The following is a 17,135-nucleotide window of genomic DNA, read 5'->3' as shown; positions in this document are numbered from 1 at the left end:
TTATATTTGTATATATTATATTTGTATAATATGCAAGGCACAGTCTATAGAAAACTAACTGGTAAAGGCAATACATTTTTAATTTAAAACAACTACACATTTAAGACAATAATTCATTATATTTGTAATATTTCATGACTAATGATAGAAATTTGACAAAGCAAGTAAACAACAGGAAATCAGAAATGCCATCTGTCGTACTTTACTTGTGTTTCTTTGGTGAGGTAGCTTAAATTATTTGGAATTCACTGAAAAGTCAGTCACTTAGTATAGACTTGGATTTCGTTATAGTAACACGACGGTAAGACTGCCCCCGCGTGGTGTTTTACGATCACTGCGCGGTGAAACGAGAATTGCTCTGTTTGTCCTTTGTTGTCACCCGTCTGTAGCTCGCTGCCTCGCTGAAGTCGCTCCACCTCTGCCTCTCCGGCTTTGTACCCAGAGCTGAACCCACGCCGCGGCTACCTTCTCTAGGATACCGGGGCTGCTAAAAATTTGAAAATGGCCCTCCACGTCCCAAAAGCTCCGGGCTTCGCCCAGATGTTAAAGGATGGCGCCAAGGTGGGGTTAAATTAGGAATATTGGGCTCGTAGATGAGCTTTGACTGAGTAGTTGTGAAGAAGCGTGCTAGCTAACGTTAGCCGCTAAGTTAGCATGTTCATTCAGAGTCATGAGGGATAGTTCTAGAAAGCAGCAGCCAGGCCGCCCAGCCGGCTGCTGGACGAAGGTCTGTTAGGGAAGATGAAATGCTTATTCTTGATATTTCACTGTCTCCCTTCAGTCTAAACCGTGCTAAATATAGCAGCAGCAGAAGTTGAGCTGCTGTTATAACGGGATGCCATACTGCAGTCACACCCAGCTAGCATTCAGCTAACTGTCAGTACTGTCAGCTTAAAGTGATGCTGATGCTTAATGAAATGTTTACATTCTCAGACTATCCATATTATATCCAGTTATTTGCTTTTAACATATTCATTGTTAGGTAGTAAGCTAAATATATTAGTCTGACATGGAAATGAACGGTAATGCACCTGTCTTGAAAAGTTGATTTCTTGTCTGTTACAGCACTTTTCAGGTCTTGAAGAGGCTGTCTTCCGTAATATCAGAGCTTGTAAGGAACTTTCTCAAACCACCCGCACTGCCTATGGGCCCAACGGTAAGTTTGGTCTGCCTACAGCCTATTAGGGTTGTGCTCTGTAAAGATATCAAAGCAGCACCCGTTAAATGAAGTGTTTTCTTTTAGGCATGAACAAAATGGTCATCAACCATTTAGAGAAGCTGTTTGTCACCAATGACGCTGCAACAATTCTCAGAGAGCTTGAGGTGAGGAGATGTTGTTGTGCACCTCACTGAAATTCAGCTGAGTGCATAATAAATGTATGAATTTAACTATTTATGTAAATTGTTTGTTTTATAGGTGCAGCATCCCGCAGCCAAAATGATTGTAATGGCGTCCCACATGCAAGAACAGGAAGTCGGCGATGGTACCAACTTTGTCCTGGTCTTTGCTGGAGCTCTGCTGGAGCTGGCTGAAGAGCTCCTTAGAATGGGCTTGTCTGTTTCAGAGGTAAACAAGATAATATTGGTAAAGTAGCATGGCTTGATGTCAAACATGTGCTATGATTGGTGCATTTTCTCAGTGCCTGCTTTTTCTTCTTTGCCACAGGTGATTGAAGGCTACGAGAAGGCTTGTAAGAAGACTCTGGAGATCCTGTCAGACTGCGTTTGCTCCTCAGCCAAGAACCTCCATGACATTAATGAAGCCAAGTCGCTCATCCGTACAGCAGTCATGAGTAAACAGTACGGCAATGAAGACTTCCTTGCGAACCTCATTGCAGAGGCCTGTGGTGAGTCAGAAGTGCACACTATCTCAGAGTTGATTGTCTCGATTTTAGCATTGCCTTGGTATTTTTCTGACTTCCTTTTTCTCCCCTCTTCGTGCAGTATCGATCTTCCCAGAGACCGGCAATTTCAATGTTGATAACGTCAGAGTATGCAAGATTTTGGTAAGCAGCATCTTCTGTTGGTTTTATTTTGTGTGCGTATGCAGTTTGGCCTCTATTAACATTTGTGGTCATTTTAGGGTTGTGGGGTGACGGCATCCTCTATGCTTCATGGCATGGTTTTTAAGAAGGAGGCAGAGGGAGACATCTCATCAGTGAAAGACGCCAAGATCGCCGTTTTCTCCTGCCCCTTCGACTGCATGGTGACAGAGACTAAGGTAAGTGGAGGTGACCGATATATTAAGTTTAATGAAGATGATGCTGACATTGCTCTCGGTGCTGACAATAGTCCCGTCTGTTCCACAGGGCACAGTGTTGATAAATAATGCACAGGAGCTCATGGACTTCAGTAAAGGAGAGGAGGATTTGATGGAAGCTAACGTGAAGGCTATCAAGGAGGCTGGTGCCACTGTGGTGGTAACTGGGGGGAAAGTGGCTGACATGGCGCTGCACTACGCCAACAAGTACAAACTCATGGTGGTCAGGTAAGAACTACAAAACCTTAAGTGAGCAGGGAACGTATCATATACAAAGAGCTAGACATTTACGGCAAATTCAGCCTGAGTTTCTTCTAGTTGAGCTTACTGTTTCATGTAACTCGCTTAAGAGATCACATTTCTCCCAAGTAAAGATTGATCTTTTTGCTAATACAGATGGTCCTTTCATGGCCTAGGACTAAAACTTTTATTTTGAAGGTGCAAGATGTAACTGTGTCTGCATTTTTTGGGACATTTAAATAAATATATGATGGCCGTATGTTAAATATTACATGATATATAATAGTATATCTTTGGCATTGTGTGCTTCCCAGCCGTAAACGTTCTTTTTTTCCTTCTCGTCAGGCTTAACTCCAAGTGGGACCTCAGGAGATTATGCAAGACTGTGGGAGCTGTAGCTCTGCCCAAGATGGTGAGTGTACACTTGTTTTTATCAGATCAGGTATTCGAAAGAGCCGTCCATTTTTAACTATAAATACATTTTTGTCATCCTTAGACGGCTCCGACTCCGGATGAGATGGGTCACTGTGATGATGTATATCTGACTGAGGTGGGAGACACTCAGGTGGTGGTCTTCAAACATGGTAAATGACTCCATTCTTCAGGCTTGTGAATCTTAATTTTAAACCTTTCTGAGTTAACATGTTGGTTGGTGTTGACACAGATAAAGAGGATGGTGCCATCTCAACCGTGGTGATCAGAGGCTCCACTGACAACCTGATGGATGATATTGAGAGGGCTGTAGATGATGGAGTCAACACCTTTAAAGTTCTGGTCAGGGTAAGTAGACATTATAAGTCACTGGGGTTATTTTGTTGTTGTTGGGATTTTTTTCTTACTTTTAGATGAATCACAAGTTTTAACAAATGGATGCACAAATTATATTTTAAAGATTATTATTGTCTTTATTGTAAAGCAACTCAGGCTGATGTTTATCTTTTTTCTCATCGGTGTTGAGCACCTGTTTACTTAACAATAATAATAATAATAATAATAATATTAAAATAGAATTAGGAACTGAAAAACTAAAACTATGCTATCAGTGTTCACTATGAGCAAAACTTTCCCTTTAAACATTGTTATTGAGAATCTTACAGTTCACAAATTTCAAGGGGTTTTCTTTTTATGTACTACTTAGTTTGCACAACAGCTACAGTCTCTCTGTCATTCATTATCTTTAGGACAACAGGCTGGTACCTGGAGGAGGAGCCACTGAGATTGAGCTGGCCAAACAGATCACCTCATATGGAGAGGTATGCACATTCAAGTGAATTAATTAACATATTCCAAGTCCACACACTTATCTCTCGTCTTCGTTTTGTCCTATTTTGACTGATACACCATTTTCCTGCCTTTCTGCAGTCCTGCCCTGGTCTCGAGCAGTATGCCATTAAAAAGTTTGCCGAAGCTTTCGAGGCGTTGCCACGTGCCCTCGCTGAGAACTCCGGCGTGAAGGGGAGCGAGCTTATTTCAAAGCTGTATTCTGCGCATCATGAGGGAAACAAAAACATGGGCTTTGACATTGAGGTATGTATGGATGCATGAGAAGAATGTGTGGATGGCTTTGATATAGTTTGATTTCAGATGTGAATCGTTTAAAATATTCAGCCTGTGTTTTCCTTGGTTACAATCTACAACGGCACTGCAAGAGGCACCTAAACCTTACACACTGGTCCTTAACGCATTACCAGTGGTGTCCAAAACGTGACAGTGAATGCCGGAGGAGCTAACACTGCTGTTTGCACTAAAAACATGCACTACATCATTCTGTCATCACAAGAGAAACTTGGCTCATGTGTTGGCCTTTGAGAGAAAAACAGTTACCTTGACTGAAATGCTGGAAGGACTTGAGCTCCCACCGAGTCCATTTGTGTTGTCTGCGCTATGGAGACAGATACAGCCTGTTCCACATGATCTTTAAGCTAAATAATATGATGTTCACATCGTATGTAATTACCAAGCAGGCGAATCACAGTTTAGATTTTTTTTTAATTTTTTTTTTTGGCTTCCAGTTAACTTGGGTAGATGCACACCACTTTTTAGATTAGGGTACACAGCTTAACACTAACAGTCCTTTTTCCCACCTGTACCTACTCATCTTGGCTCAACTCGGTTTCGGACGGTTTCTTTTACAGTCGAGTACGAAGTAATGGCGACTCAAACACCACGACGATGGAGGAGGTTGAGGTGATGCTATACCTGCTGCCTCCTTTTTTTTTTTTTTTTTTTTTTTTTTGCATAGCCAAGTCCCTAATTTCCGGGTTTCAAAAATTATGCTTTTGATTTTCGTGAAGGAGACGCCCTCATGACTAATTGAGGAACGCCACTGACTAGCCAATCGGTGGCATGCAGTCTGTTGACGTCTCGTTTTCTGAGTATGGGAAACCCTAGAAACAGTCGAGTTAAGTTGAGCAGACTAGGTCTATAAAAGACATCTTAAAATTTGTGTTGTGGCATCCTTTTTTCCCCCTTAAATCCAAAATTTGAAATTATTTTTTTTAATACCCGTTTCTATTGAAGCGTCTCATATTCTTGACTGACGGTGCGGTTGTCATGTCGTTTGCAGAGTGATGGTCCTGCTGTGAAGGACATGCTCGAAGCCGGCATTCTGGATCCCTACCTGGTCAAATACTGGGGCATAAAACTGGCTACCAATTCCGCTATCACAGTGCTGAGGGTGGACCAGGTGGGTACAAACAAAACATTCTTAACACACAAACTCTACATGTAATGAAAGCCAGCCTCATACAGAATATTTTATGAACTTTTGAAATTGTGTTTTTTGTTTTTGATTGAGACAGAAAACTGCTTCAATCAGTCAGACAGTAAGAGCCTTTAGGACTATTTTTCACCTGTTTACAAAACTTCATCTATTAAACGGCTTTTAATGTATCGGTTTGGTTTTTAACTGAATAATTTAGGCTTTGAGGCAAATCAACAAACGTAATGCCACACTCCAGAGATCCGACAGACCGCATCAAATCACATCTCACAGATGTTTGCTTTCGGTTTATATTTTGAGTTTTGTATTATTCTTTTTAGGATTTTTTTTTTATGTTCTTTAAAGCAACTGGTGGATAAATTAAGTGTGCATATATGTACGATCCAGATCATCATGGCTAAGGCTGCAGGGGGACCCAAGGCTCCCAAGCAGAGAGGCCATTGGGACAAGGACGGTTGGGATGAAGAGCCTGATAATTTTGAAACTCACCATTAGAGGGCACACACAAAACCCTCAGTCGCTCAGTCAGTAGGTTTTGGAATGGGTGTGCGCTTTTAACTAAAAACAAAACAAAAATCTGCATCGGTGTGCTCAGTCACTCACAGGAGGTTGAAATATGTATGTGTTACCTGTCACTACTAACACTGGAGAAATGTTGCGTTACTGACTGGATTCAACCACATCACAAGTGTTTTACACAAACCCAGATGTGCCACTGCCTAAACCTGCACAGAGCAGATAGTGTGTGTGGTGTGATAGCATGCTGCATGCGCAAGCAGTTTGTGAGTGCAAGTACCAAATCAAACACTGTTTTGTTTTTTAATCTATTTTAAGAGAAGATTAATTCAGTTTAGACGTAGTTGAAGATGTTTTGTGAAACATGAAGTGCCTTAAGTAACTGACCCAGAGTTTAATTATTATTTCTTCAGCTCATTTTTTTTCTTTAATTATTTATTTGATTTTAAGTGTTCACGTTTTGTGCACAAGTACATTTTCCTGTGTAGAGAATTTCTCTTAAAGCACAACATACGGTACTCCCACGTGTGCTCATGAATGTTTAATCACTATAAATGGACTTCTGGAATATCTGTAGGGATTTAAATGGTCTTTTTTTTACTTTGAAAATATAGTCCCCTCATTTATAAATAAGCACAGCAGTTTAAGATTGAACACATTTTGGATGCTGTGGTTAATGTTTGTCTATCAATTATTTTATGAAGGTCAGAGGTGATGTGCTTCCACTCTGCCATAAAGCCCACTCACTCAGCTGCATGGATCTTATGATGAAATGATTGTTTTCTTCCTTTATAGATCATCATGGCCAAACCAGCAGGAGGACCCAAACCTCCCCAGGGAAAGAAAGACTTTGATGAGGACGACTAAAATGTCCAGCAGATGCTCCTTTTAACCCTGAACGCTCTGACATGGATTCCCAAACTTTTCTACTTATTTAAAGCTTACCTGTTTATTGGTTTATTTTGTAGAAATGACCATACATTGGTAACAGAAGTTTAAAAAAAAAAAAATCATACCAATGGCTCTGTTTTGCTTTTTATGTTCTCAGTCCCAAATAAAAGGCACCTGTGCTGTCACTATTTGGTTTGTTTTTTACTTTTTGCCCAGCGTTGCTTTATAAACTTCTTTGGTACTTCATATGATCACTAACTTTGTTTCATCACATATTGAGACTCAAAAAGAACGAGAAAATGTACTGTTACCACGCTTCAAATTGCTGTGTGTTTCCCATGATATTTAATGGCCAACATTGTACATTGCTTCTTGATATGATACAAACATGCATTAAATTCAGTTTTACTTATATAGTGCCAAATCACAACAGTCTCCTCAAGGGCTTCATATTCTACACTAAAGATATAATAATAGAGAGAAAACCCCATGTGTTGTAGTCAGATCAGCATCTAATCTAATATAGGACATATGCACAATTAATTAACCTACCAGATGCTTCCAAGTGTTTAAAGAACATTACAAAATTCCTAAAAACAAACTCAAAATATGAACAGAAATAAAGGATCCCCAAAGAGCAAGCACTTGGTGACAGTGGGAAAGAAAAACCCTCCATCAGAACCAGGCTGAGGAAGTGGTCGCCATCTGCTGTAATGGGTTGCAGGGTAGGAGAGGAACACGGCAAAAAACACACTGGAAGAAATTGGGGTGATAAGATACTGTGAGATCTTACTGTGAGGTTCTAGTTTGTGAGGATACAGCTTTTAAATTTGATTCTGGATTTAACAGGGAATCAGTGAAGAGAAGCCAGTATGGGAGAAAGATGCACTCCTTTTCTGTATCAGTGCTCCCGCTGTAGCATTTTTAATTAAATGAATTGCATTCAGCATTCACATTTCCTCCAAACATGCTAAGACAGCACATATTATGCATGCATGGGTTTATTTTTAGAACAAGTGAATGGGGGGTTGAAAAATGTATCGGGAGATACAGGAGGCTTTTCTGTTACACGTTTGCTTTTGTGCACACAAGTCACGCCAATGCAAATGATGCAAACCTAACAGAAACTGTCACCGACGTGTATAATTGATGTGTGCGGCTCTGATTACCGCAAGCAGCAGCACAGGGATCTGAAGCGTGCCTCTCATTGGACGGTAGTGATGGGGGCGGATTTACGCTGACGTTGCCCATACGCGGGATTAACTTGTTTTCTTTATATCGCCATATCTGTCACATTTTACACCGCGTAGCCCGATCAGCTGCAGATTGTTAGCGAAAGGTAAGCGTTGTGTTCGTGCAGCCCGACACCGTTGTTCGCGGAGAGGTTGCGGAACAGCGCGGATGGCTAAATGAAGAGCAGACGTCGGTATGAGGACACTGCGCTGATGTCCTGTCACACAGATGGGGGCCGACGGCAGTAAGAACAGGAAGGTGAGTTGGATATCTGGTTGCTAAGGTGTAAGGCACGTGCTTTGGTGGGGGTGGGGGTTCCCTGTGTGACGGGGTTCCGCAATCTCTTGGGACCTGAAAAGTGTGCTGAAGTTGCGTAACGGTGAAAAGTCGCCAATTAGTATTACAATGTGTTATTCCCACGTTACGATATATGGGGTGAGACCATTCACTTTGAATGCAAATTCGTCACTTTTCAAACAAAAGTCTGACACTCCCCAGATTGCGGTCACTGGTCGAAGCTGTTTAGCAGAGTGACAGCGGAGTAGATGTGCCCCTTTATTTTGCTCGGATGATAATGACACTCTGCATGGCTGATTACGCGCATCTTGCATTACATAGCTGCAGAGATGTGCAGCAGGAGCCCCACGGGGAGGGGGCTTGTTGACCCGGTGACTGCACTTTGGATGCAGACCAGGGAGTGTTTTTATATATGAGAGCAGGAATGGTTACATGAAAATGCTGTACCACTCGGCTCCACTTAGGCATTTGAGGGATGAAGATGGGGCTGTATTATAGCAAAGTCTGATGTCTTGTACAGTAAGCCACAATCGTTAGGAAAGCAACCTTTTATAAATTAAATCAAGTATATACTGTGTACTGTCTTTCAAATCTATGGCAGGTTGTAAAATTATTTAAATACAACCCCAGATACATGTGTCATTGTTTTTGTTTTTTTTAACAAACACTAAGATAAAATTCACAAGTGCTGTGTGTGTGTGTGTTTGAGAGAGAGAGAGAGAGAGAGAGAGAGAGAGAGAGAGACTATAAAAGATACAGAATCACAAAAGAGCTGTAGATGTTAAACAAAGAGTACAAATAAAGGAGGAAAAGTTAGAAAAAAAGACTGAACGAAGTTGTTGCGAGGGTTACTAAGAAAAAAAAACTTCTCTACAAAAAACATTTTTGCAAGTATGGCTAAGGCTCGCAAAGCTGAATCTCAGTAAACCACAAGACTTCTAGAACAATGTCCTTTAGACAGATGAAAACCAAACCCAGCGTAACATCACAAACACGTCATACCGACTGCCAAACACGTCGGTGGAGGGGTGATGATTTGAGCTTGTTTTGCAGTCGCTGAGTTGACCACAAAGTCCTCTTATACCCAAGTTTATTACAGTCTAATTTGAGGTCAAGGTGTCAATACCCAGTCAAAATCCAGACTTTAACCTGATTGAAATGCTTTGGTGGGACCTTAAAAGTGCTGTTCATAAATGAATGCCTGCAAATCTCAATGAACTGAAGCAACGATACAAAGAAAAAGTCGCAAAAATTCCTCCACAGCAACGTGTGAGACTGATAAAGTCATACAGAATACGACTAATTCAAGTTATTGCTACAGTAAGTTGTGTTTGGACTTAGTCTGTAAATTTAGAGCAGCATTTAGGCAATTCTCTTCTGTATTTTTACAAAGCATTTTTCAGTACAGGTTGTCCTGTGCCAACTTTCTTTGTGTGTTCTAGTTTCCAAAAGGTCAAGTGAAAGCAGAAGGGCGCTTTCAGCAGTGCACGCCTGCCTTGATAAGTGTTGGTACTTAACCTTGCGTAAAACACTCTCTGAATGAACAGTCTATTCATTTTTGTTCTCCAGGAGTTTGTGTAATAAAAACAGACAATCTAAATGTTTTTTTTTATCCTGTTTCTTCTGTAGCATCTACAAAACTGTGTCTTTATCTTTTGTTTCCCCAACAGAGGCCTTCCGAAGGGCAGGAGAATGAGCACTTATCTTCTGGATGGCGTGGCTTCCTCTCAAACATTGGCCTGTCTGTCCCAGCAGGCCTGTGTCGCCTTGCCCCGTCTGCCCTTCATCTGGGCCAGCGTCGAATGCTCCAGGGCAAAGCCCCCGAGATCCCTGACCACGTCTTGAGGCTGGCAGGAGTTGGCCCCCACAAGCTGAGAGCAGAGTGGAGCCTGCCGGGGTTTATTACCATGTTCCTCCCCGAATTCCCCCACAGAACTGTGCCTGGCCACGAACACTTTCAGGTGAGGGTCATTTTGAACGCCAGCGCCACATCATGCGTCTTATGATTGAACAAAGCTTTCTCATGTTCTGCTTTTACTTTTTTTTTTTTTAACTAGACACCATCCCATTGTATCTGTGTCTGCATTGTTCTCGCCTCACTAGGTGTTGGGCTACATCGCCAAAGGTTCATTTGGACCCATCCTGAAAGTGAAGGACAAGGTCAAACAGAAGACATATGCTGTTAAAGTGAGTGTTGATTATCTGGGTTTTAACATATAGGTTTTCTGCGTTTAAATTCTAACATAAATACCAATCAGGCTGTTGCAGGAAACTGAAGCTGTGAGATAATTGTGTTCATGGTTCATTTATAATTACAGTGGCCTGATTTCATCTTGTGTCTGCCCACAGGTCATACCTAAAGCAGAGATTTTAAGACTCGGGGTTTTGGAGCAGTCAAAGGAAGAAGTTGTAGTCCAGGTGGGTTTTGTGTTAACTTCGAAGGCACTATATTTGCATTTCATACAGTTAGCACTCAACAAACCAAGGCTTTCTAAAGTACACATAATAGTCAGTGAGTGATAATTACTGCTAACAGTTAATAAGTGATAAGATCTCATGTAAATATTGTGCTATTCTTTGATTTCTTAACTTTAGAAATGTTGATAGAAGGTAGAAAAAATCTGCTGTGATGGTGATGAACCATTTATGTTTATTTGCCTTCTCACAAAAATGGCGTGTGCCTGTAAAGTCTGAAGTTAATGCGATTCTGAGTGACGTGATCTCTCAGAAACAATGGTCGGTTGAGCTTTTCCAGGCTGACCTTTGACCTTTGCCTGCAGCGTCAGGTGCGCCACCCATTTGTCCATGACCTCCAGGACTGCTGGCAGACACAGCGCCACGTCTACATTAGTGAGTCAGACAGAGACCGGTGACCCAATCCAACCCAGATCCACTCTCCCTTTACTTCACCTCACCTTTTCTCACCTCAAAACTGGCAGCTAGGTCCAAGATCTACCCACAGCCCCACCCAAACCCAGCTCCTACAACACGATGAACAAAAAAAAAAAAAAGGCAAAGAGGTTCCCGTCGAGACTTTAAAATTCAGGGTCTTTTGAGCTTGTACCCCACGTTTAATCGCACCTTTATCAAACACCCTCCAGCCCTGCAACCCCAGTCTACCACTCCCTCTGCATCGTGTAGCTTCTTCGACTTCTTTCCTCTTTCCTCCTGAGCATTTACCCTCTTTTTCCAAATTAGCCACTGACTCAGAAAGTGTGACCCACTTTGTTTGCCTCTCCACCCCCTGCAAAAAGAGAACGAGTTAGCCCCCGAAAACCAGATGCTGAACATACTGTGAATCATCACTGAGTCACATATTTTTTGAGCCTGAAATGTAGAGTACATGGAAGTCACCACAACAAACCGATGAAGATCTCTGCAGATATTTTAAAGCAATTAAGGTTAAACAGTTGCTTAATTGTTATGTTGCCTTATGTAACAGTGTTAAATAAATATGGCTATCCTCAGTTACAGTGTGGTGATTCATTATTACAAACGCACACACATGCAGTTTAAAGTCATGCTCCATTAAGGCAGCCAGCCTTAAAATTCCACCTTGCTTGCTTCCTAGAGAAAGACAGTTTTCACTCTTGTCTCTTCCCTAACTTGAGCAGTGTTGTGTTCCACCTCCCGCTGACCTTCACTTCCCAGTCACATCTCGCACCGCTGCACAGAGGCATGCTTTGATCCTGTTTCTTCTCCAACAGTGTGCGACTACTGCAGCACAGGAGACCTCTACACCTACTGGCAGATGATTGGTCAGTTCCCAGAGGACACGGTGCAAGTGTTTGCTGCAGAGTTGGGATGTGCGCTTGGTGTGTATGCTATTACATTACTAATTAAATGAAAGATGTGAACCCTCATCCGTACTGTAAGCCTGACTTTTCCCTTCAGAAATCTTAATTAGCTCAAAGCGTCGTTTCCATAGTTATTTAACTGGAAGTAATTATCAGAGGTGGTCTTATTAAAAACAGATGAGCTCTCTAAGGATCTCCACCAGCAACACAGCAAAGTCAGAATGGTTCAGTTTGCCAGTACGAAGACATGGATTTGAAACCTGTTTGCTTACTAGTTGTTGTTTTTTTACAGGCTTTCTGCACGATTTTGGGGTGATCCACAGAGATGTGAAGGTAAAAACCAAAAAAATTGTACAATGACACAAAACCTATGTTAAGCACAGGCATCTAGATCATTTCAGGCAACACATATTCATATCAAGGTTTTTCACAGGACTCTCTGCAGTCCTCAGTCTTTTACATCATTGTGAAAGGAAATTTGTCCCACTGTTCTTTACAACTTTGTTTGAGTTTAATGATGTTTGTGGGAAGTTGTTCACAGCAGCTCTCTTAAGGTCCCACCACCTTGGACATTGACATTGCTCATTGGTTCTTTTTTTTCAGCCATTCTGCTGTAGATTTGCTGTAAGACATGTGGTCTCACATTTGTGTCTAGAATACTTTGGTATACAGATGAATTCATTATTGATTCAATAACTACAAAACAAGCCCAAATCAGCCCTCTGTCACCGCAGTGTTTGACAGTTGATATTTTACAGCTGATATTCCACTTCGGTCACTCCAGACATTGTTTGAGAAATCTTGAAAGCTGAGAAAGCGTTGTTTTGATGGAATTTTGCAAAACTAAGCAATGCTTCTTTATTTTAGAGAAGAAGCTTTTTCCTAGCAATCCTTCCAAATACTTGTTCAGTTATTTTCTAAGTGTGCTGTCATTAACTTTAACATTTAACATACTAACTGAGGCCTGTAGAGTCTGAAATGGGTTTTTGGGAAATTCTCCGAGCATTGCATATCAGCTAATCAAGTGCACTTGATTATCAGGCTGTTACTTAGCTGCTTCATTCCCATGGATGGAGTAAGGTATCCATAGGAATACCATAGGCTAGAATAAAGGATATCAAATGCTGCAAGCCTAACATTTATCATGAAGAGTTTTTGTCTTAACTCTGAAACCTTTCCAGCTGGATGTCCTACTTTTGCGTCTCATATAAGAACAGCAAGCTCAGCTTCCTTTTCCATCATGCACACGTACAAAGGCTGTTTTTGGTTTTGTAAGGCTGAATACTGAATACTTACTAAAAAGTTTCTAAACTGCTCATTCCTGTTTTTTAGTCAATGCATGAACACAACAATGTGTACAATGCATTAAAAATGTTTAAATTGCCACAAAATATTTTATTGAAGTAGAATTTGTTTGATACTTTGTGTTTTTATCAGATACCGTATTTAGAGTTTTGTTTTGTTTTAATATTTTGTTACAGGCTACAGGTTTCCTTTCATCAGTGTTTCGCAGTAATCCAATGGCAGACACGGTGTGTGGCATAAGAATTCAGTGCAAGAGTGTAATCTCATCCACCTATTTATTTATTTTGCTCTGTTGTTGCAGATGGAAAATATCCTGCTGACAGACAATGGTAAGTAAATCTTGTCCCCAGCAGAGAGCAGCATAGCTTTGGTATGAGGGAAAAGCACAGAAGCTTCTAGAAAACAGAGCTGTGCACGTCTATCAATCAATACCTATCACTGCAAACTATGAGGGAGCATTATGATACAAATAAAAATCCAGCCTGTGTCAGTTAAAGAAAAAAATAGCCTGGGATTTCATACTCATCATAACATAGAGAAAATGATCTTTTCTAGGACACATCCGGCTAGCTGACTTTGGTTTGTCTCGTCGCCTGGAGAGAGGGGGAAGAGCCTTTACCATCTGTGGAACCATCCAATATATGGGTGAGGAAAACATCCACTCTTAACCTCCCCTGCAGCTCATCCCACCACAGCTGCAGATGCTGGGATTTGGAAGCATTTAGAGCGTATCTAATTATGTTTTACTGGGAGGTGAATTTATGAATGGAAAAACATTGTGAGGGTTCTCTGTCCTCTGCAGCTCCTGAGGTGCTGAGTGGTGGGCCCTACAACCATGCAGCTGATTGGTGGTCACTGGGAATTCTGCTTTTCTCACTGGCTACTGGGAAGGTTAGCTATTGTTGCCTGTTTGCACGGTCAGCAGTTCGATTAATCTCTCAGTGACACATGAGCATGAAAGACTGTGTTCATTTAATGTTCTGGCATGCTGAAGTATTAATCTATCAAAGTAGCAAAAGATGAATCATCCCCTGAATTTTCCCTCTGTCAGTTCCCCGTGGCTCCTGAACCAGACCACTGCAGCATGTTGAGGAAAGTGAGGAGCTTCCCCTATGAGATGCCCCTCAGCCTCAGCTCCCCACTGGCCTTGCTAATAACAGAGGTAATCATTTATTGTATATCTGCTAAGCAGCGAGCCAGTTGAACGGTCAGATCATCATCTGCACATTTTCCTGTCCAGCTTTTATGCAAGACTCCCTCGCGTCGCTTGAGGACGCTTGATCGTTTCCAGCGGCAAACCTTCTTCCGCGGATCAACCTTTGACCTCGACCTACTGCAGCGTCAGCCCATGGAGGTAACAGACGAGACGTCTGAATGTCCTCGGTTTGGTTGTTTCCTCTGTAAGCTGAAGCATGAGTCTTGACTTCTCCTCTCTGTTGCTGTCAGGTGATTCTGGAGCTGCGGGAGAGACCGGACCGAGCGGCCAAAGCTCGACGAGGCCTCACTTTGTCCCTACAGCCTCTCAAAGGCTTCGACTACGACTCGCTCCTCAGCCCACCCGCCACGCCACACTCGCAGCAGGATCCCAGCGCAAACACTCACACAGCTGTACCGCTGCCTGGCCCAGCACTCCCACTGCATCCTGCTCAGGAAAAAGGTCCACGCAGAGAAGTGTTTGTTTGACAGACACTGAGTTTACAGTGTAAAGGCACACTTGTGCACATTTGTTCACCCTTGAATTGGTGCGCCTTTAAAAAATTTTCTAAACTTTAAAATTACTGACTTAATGGAAATCACTTTTTTTTTTTTTTTTCTCCACGCATATTTCAATGACTTTTATGTTTTGTGACGTGCTTAATACAAGTTATTCTTCCTTTATGTGTTTGCCTTTCTCCGCTGCACAGTTTCTTGCACACTTGTTTGCCCAACAGTTGTGCAAGAAAGATTGCACTATTGTGCATCCACTTTCCAGTAAACCATCATGGCTGCCGTGTTAATACATAGTGGACAAATGCTGTGAAATTTACCCCTTGTGGAAATGTCATGCTTGTTGATCATAATATTATAGATCATAATATTTTTTTCTTTTTTGTTTTAAGTGTGCAAACCATAGTTATCCTTTCAGCTAGGTTAGTTGATTTCAAAATCTCTGCTGTTATTTTCATGTTGCAAGATGTTGCAGTTATTTTAGCAGAAGCGGATGGAAGACTCGTTGCCTCAATCTGTGCAACTTTTACTTTGAAACATAGTCTGTACCTTTGCTCATGCCACGATCTGACCTTTCCCAAACCTGACCTTGGCTACATCATCTCCTCGAGCAAGTGACACAGTATCAGGTTCAAATGTGTATGCCTTCAACACCTTATTTAGCTTCATCATTTATAACCTACGTCTCAGGGGAGCGCTTGGTGGTTTTCCCATTCAGCCTTGATTTTTGACTCCAAGAGCTGTACAAAAGTGTGCAGATCAGAGCTGGGACTGGAACAGCAGTACCGTTTACCTCCACTTAACATTTTGATCGATACAGGGCTTTTTCTACGGTCTGTGGATGTGGTAAGCCCTTGCCAGTGATCTCACCTTTATGCACTTACCTGCTCATCTGATTATAGTGTAATTTATTTATTTATTTATTTTTGTAAAGTATGCCCTAATGTGTGCCCAGAATGCCTCGTGTGTGATCCTTGACCTTTCTTTATTTCTGGTCACCGAATGCTGATGTGTATATATTCCTGTTTATAAAGTTTATATGACTTTTTTTTTTAATACTCTTTGATGTTTGATATGTTATGTTATGATGTATTTTTGTAATTGCCATGTAGCACAGATGGAATATTAAACTCTGACTGTACAAAGTTCTGCTGGTTTGTTCTGTCAGGGTGGAACCTGTTGAAGTTCAAACCAAGCATCAAAATGAGGAAGAAAGTTATTAAAGTGACTTTGAACGTGGTGTGGTTGGTGGTGCTAGATGTGCTGGTCTGAGTAATTTGGAAACTGCTGATCTGCTGGGACTTTTCCACACAGCCATCTCTACGTTTTACAGAAAAATGAGAAAATATCCAATGAGCGGCACTTCTCTGGGGTAAAAATGCAGTGTTGACATCAGACCTGACGGGATGGCATTGGCAACTCAAATAACCACTCATTACAACCAAAGTATGCAGAAGAGCATCTCTGAACGCACAACACACTGAACCTTGAAGCGGATGGGCAGAAGACACACCATGTGCTAGCAAAAGAAAAATTAGTACCAACTGAGCATCATTTAAACAGCCCAGCCTAGCTGAGCATTGACTCTGACAGTGTCCATCCCTCTATGACCACAAAATAGAAAGTTGGCATTAGCACCAACAGTGTCATCTTTACACAAAGTGAGAAGAAAGAAACAACACACATGTACAAAATGCACTATAAATGGAGCATGTATATTAGGCCACAACTAAAATAGAGGTATGCGGGCAAATCACCAAGTGCAGATCTGCATTTGACCAGGGGGAGCTCAGCATCTCAGAAAAACTTATGAAAACAAATTCCTTTTAAGGTCATATTATTGTTAATGCTCAATTCAAATGCCTTACAGAAACCTCTCAGCAAATTACATTACCGAAGTATCAGAACATACCATAAACAATAATATGAATTGAAATCTAACATATGTGAAAGTCATAAAAGTTCACTCAGCTTTGTCTATAACTAGGCCGCAAAACATGAGTATTAATCATTTTCAGAGGTTATTTAGCACTAGGACGAAAAAAGACTTACCAAATACAGAGTATATTTAATTAAAGTAAATTATTTTTATCTTATTGAACAGTTTGCACTGTAGGAGGCGAAGTTCCGCCTTTGTTCACAATCGCTTTGTCAATTTTACCATCAT

At 41.4% G+C, this 17,135-nt stretch overlaps 2 protein-coding genes across 5 annotated transcripts; both read left to right on the top strand.

Moving 5' to 3' along the window:
* The first annotated feature begins 379 nt into the window (after positions 1–379).
* Positions 380–6,817, top strand: cct8 (chaperonin containing TCP1, subunit 8 (theta)). Of its 3 annotated transcripts, none has more exons than XM_085470261.1 (16): positions 380–561; positions 1,066–1,156; positions 1,244–1,323; positions 1,418–1,567; positions 1,667–1,847; positions 1,945–2,006; positions 2,084–2,221; positions 2,310–2,488; positions 2,846–2,912; positions 2,997–3,084; positions 3,165–3,280; positions 3,682–3,753; positions 3,863–4,027; positions 5,067–5,186; positions 5,610–5,746; positions 6,534–6,599. In XM_085470261.1, exons 1-15 carry the CDS (start codon positions 502–504, stop codon positions 5,715–5,717), a joined length of 1,677 nt encoding a protein of 558 aa, XP_085326387.1. In that variant the 5' UTR covers positions 380–501; the 3' UTR covers positions 5,718–5,746; positions 6,534–6,599. The 3 variants fall into 3 exon arrangements, with proteins under 3 accessions (XP_085326387.1, XP_085326386.1, XP_085326388.1); XM_085470260.1 differs by having other exon boundaries at positions 5,610–5,750; positions 6,534–6,598; XM_085470262.1 differs by lacking the exon at positions 5,610–5,746 and having other exon boundaries at positions 382–561; positions 6,534–6,817.
* A 1,044-nt stretch (positions 6,818–7,861) lies between these two features.
* rskrb (ribosomal protein S6 kinase related b) lies at positions 7,862–16,227 on the top strand. Of its 2 annotated transcripts, XM_085470258.1 has the most exons (14): positions 7,862–8,120; positions 9,830–10,120; positions 10,263–10,346; positions 10,509–10,577; positions 10,940–11,009; positions 11,867–11,974; positions 12,249–12,289; positions 13,438–13,488; positions 13,563–13,590; positions 13,817–13,906; positions 14,064–14,152; positions 14,313–14,423; positions 14,502–14,615; positions 14,708–16,227. In XM_085470258.1, exons 1-14 carry the CDS (start codon positions 8,091–8,093, stop codon positions 14,942–14,944), a joined length of 1,413 nt encoding a protein of 470 aa, XP_085326384.1. In that variant the 5' UTR covers positions 7,862–8,090; the 3' UTR covers positions 14,945–16,227. The 2 variants fall into 2 exon arrangements, with proteins under 2 accessions (XP_085326384.1, XP_085326383.1); XM_085470257.1 differs by lacking the exon at positions 13,438–13,488.
* Positions 16,228–17,135: the final 908 nt, after the last annotated feature.

Source organism: Copadichromis virginalis, linkage group LG10 (genome assembly GCF_057382275.1).
Source record: "Copadichromis virginalis isolate Kocher_CV1m ecotype Utaka linkage group LG10, C_Virginalis_male_GT1.1, whole genome shotgun sequence".
NCBI classification, from domain to species: domain Eukaryota; kingdom Metazoa; phylum Chordata; class Actinopteri; order Cichliformes; family Cichlidae; genus Copadichromis; species Copadichromis virginalis.
Note: the sequence above shows the minus strand (reverse complement) of the source record. Positions and strands in the feature narration are given on the sequence as shown.

Excerpts from the sequence above, each read along its gene's own strand:
- cct8 (XM_085470261.1), top strand. The coding sequence starts at position 502 with ATGGCCCTCCACGTCCCAAAAGCTCCGGGCTTCGCCCAGATGTTAAAG. Across the intron at positions 1,568-1,666 it reads TGGGCTTGTCTGTTTCAGAG|GTGATTGAAGGCTACGAGAA; the intron begins GTAAACAAGATA and ends TCTTTGCCACAG. Across the intron at positions 2,913-2,996 it reads CTGTAGCTCTGCCCAAGATG|ACGGCTCCGACTCCGGATGA; the intron begins GTGAGTGTACAC and ends TGTCATCCTTAG.
- rskrb (XM_085470258.1), top strand. The coding sequence starts at position 8,091 with ATGGGGGCCGACGGCAGTAAGAACAGGAAG. Across the intron at positions 10,121-10,262 it reads CTGGCCACGAACACTTTCAG|GTGTTGGGCTACATCGCCAA; the intron begins GTGAGGGTCATT and ends TCGCCTCACTAG. Across the intron at positions 14,424-14,501 it reads TGGCCTTGCTAATAACAGAG|CTTTTATGCAAGACTCCCTC; the intron begins GTAATCATTTAT and ends TTTCCTGTCCAG.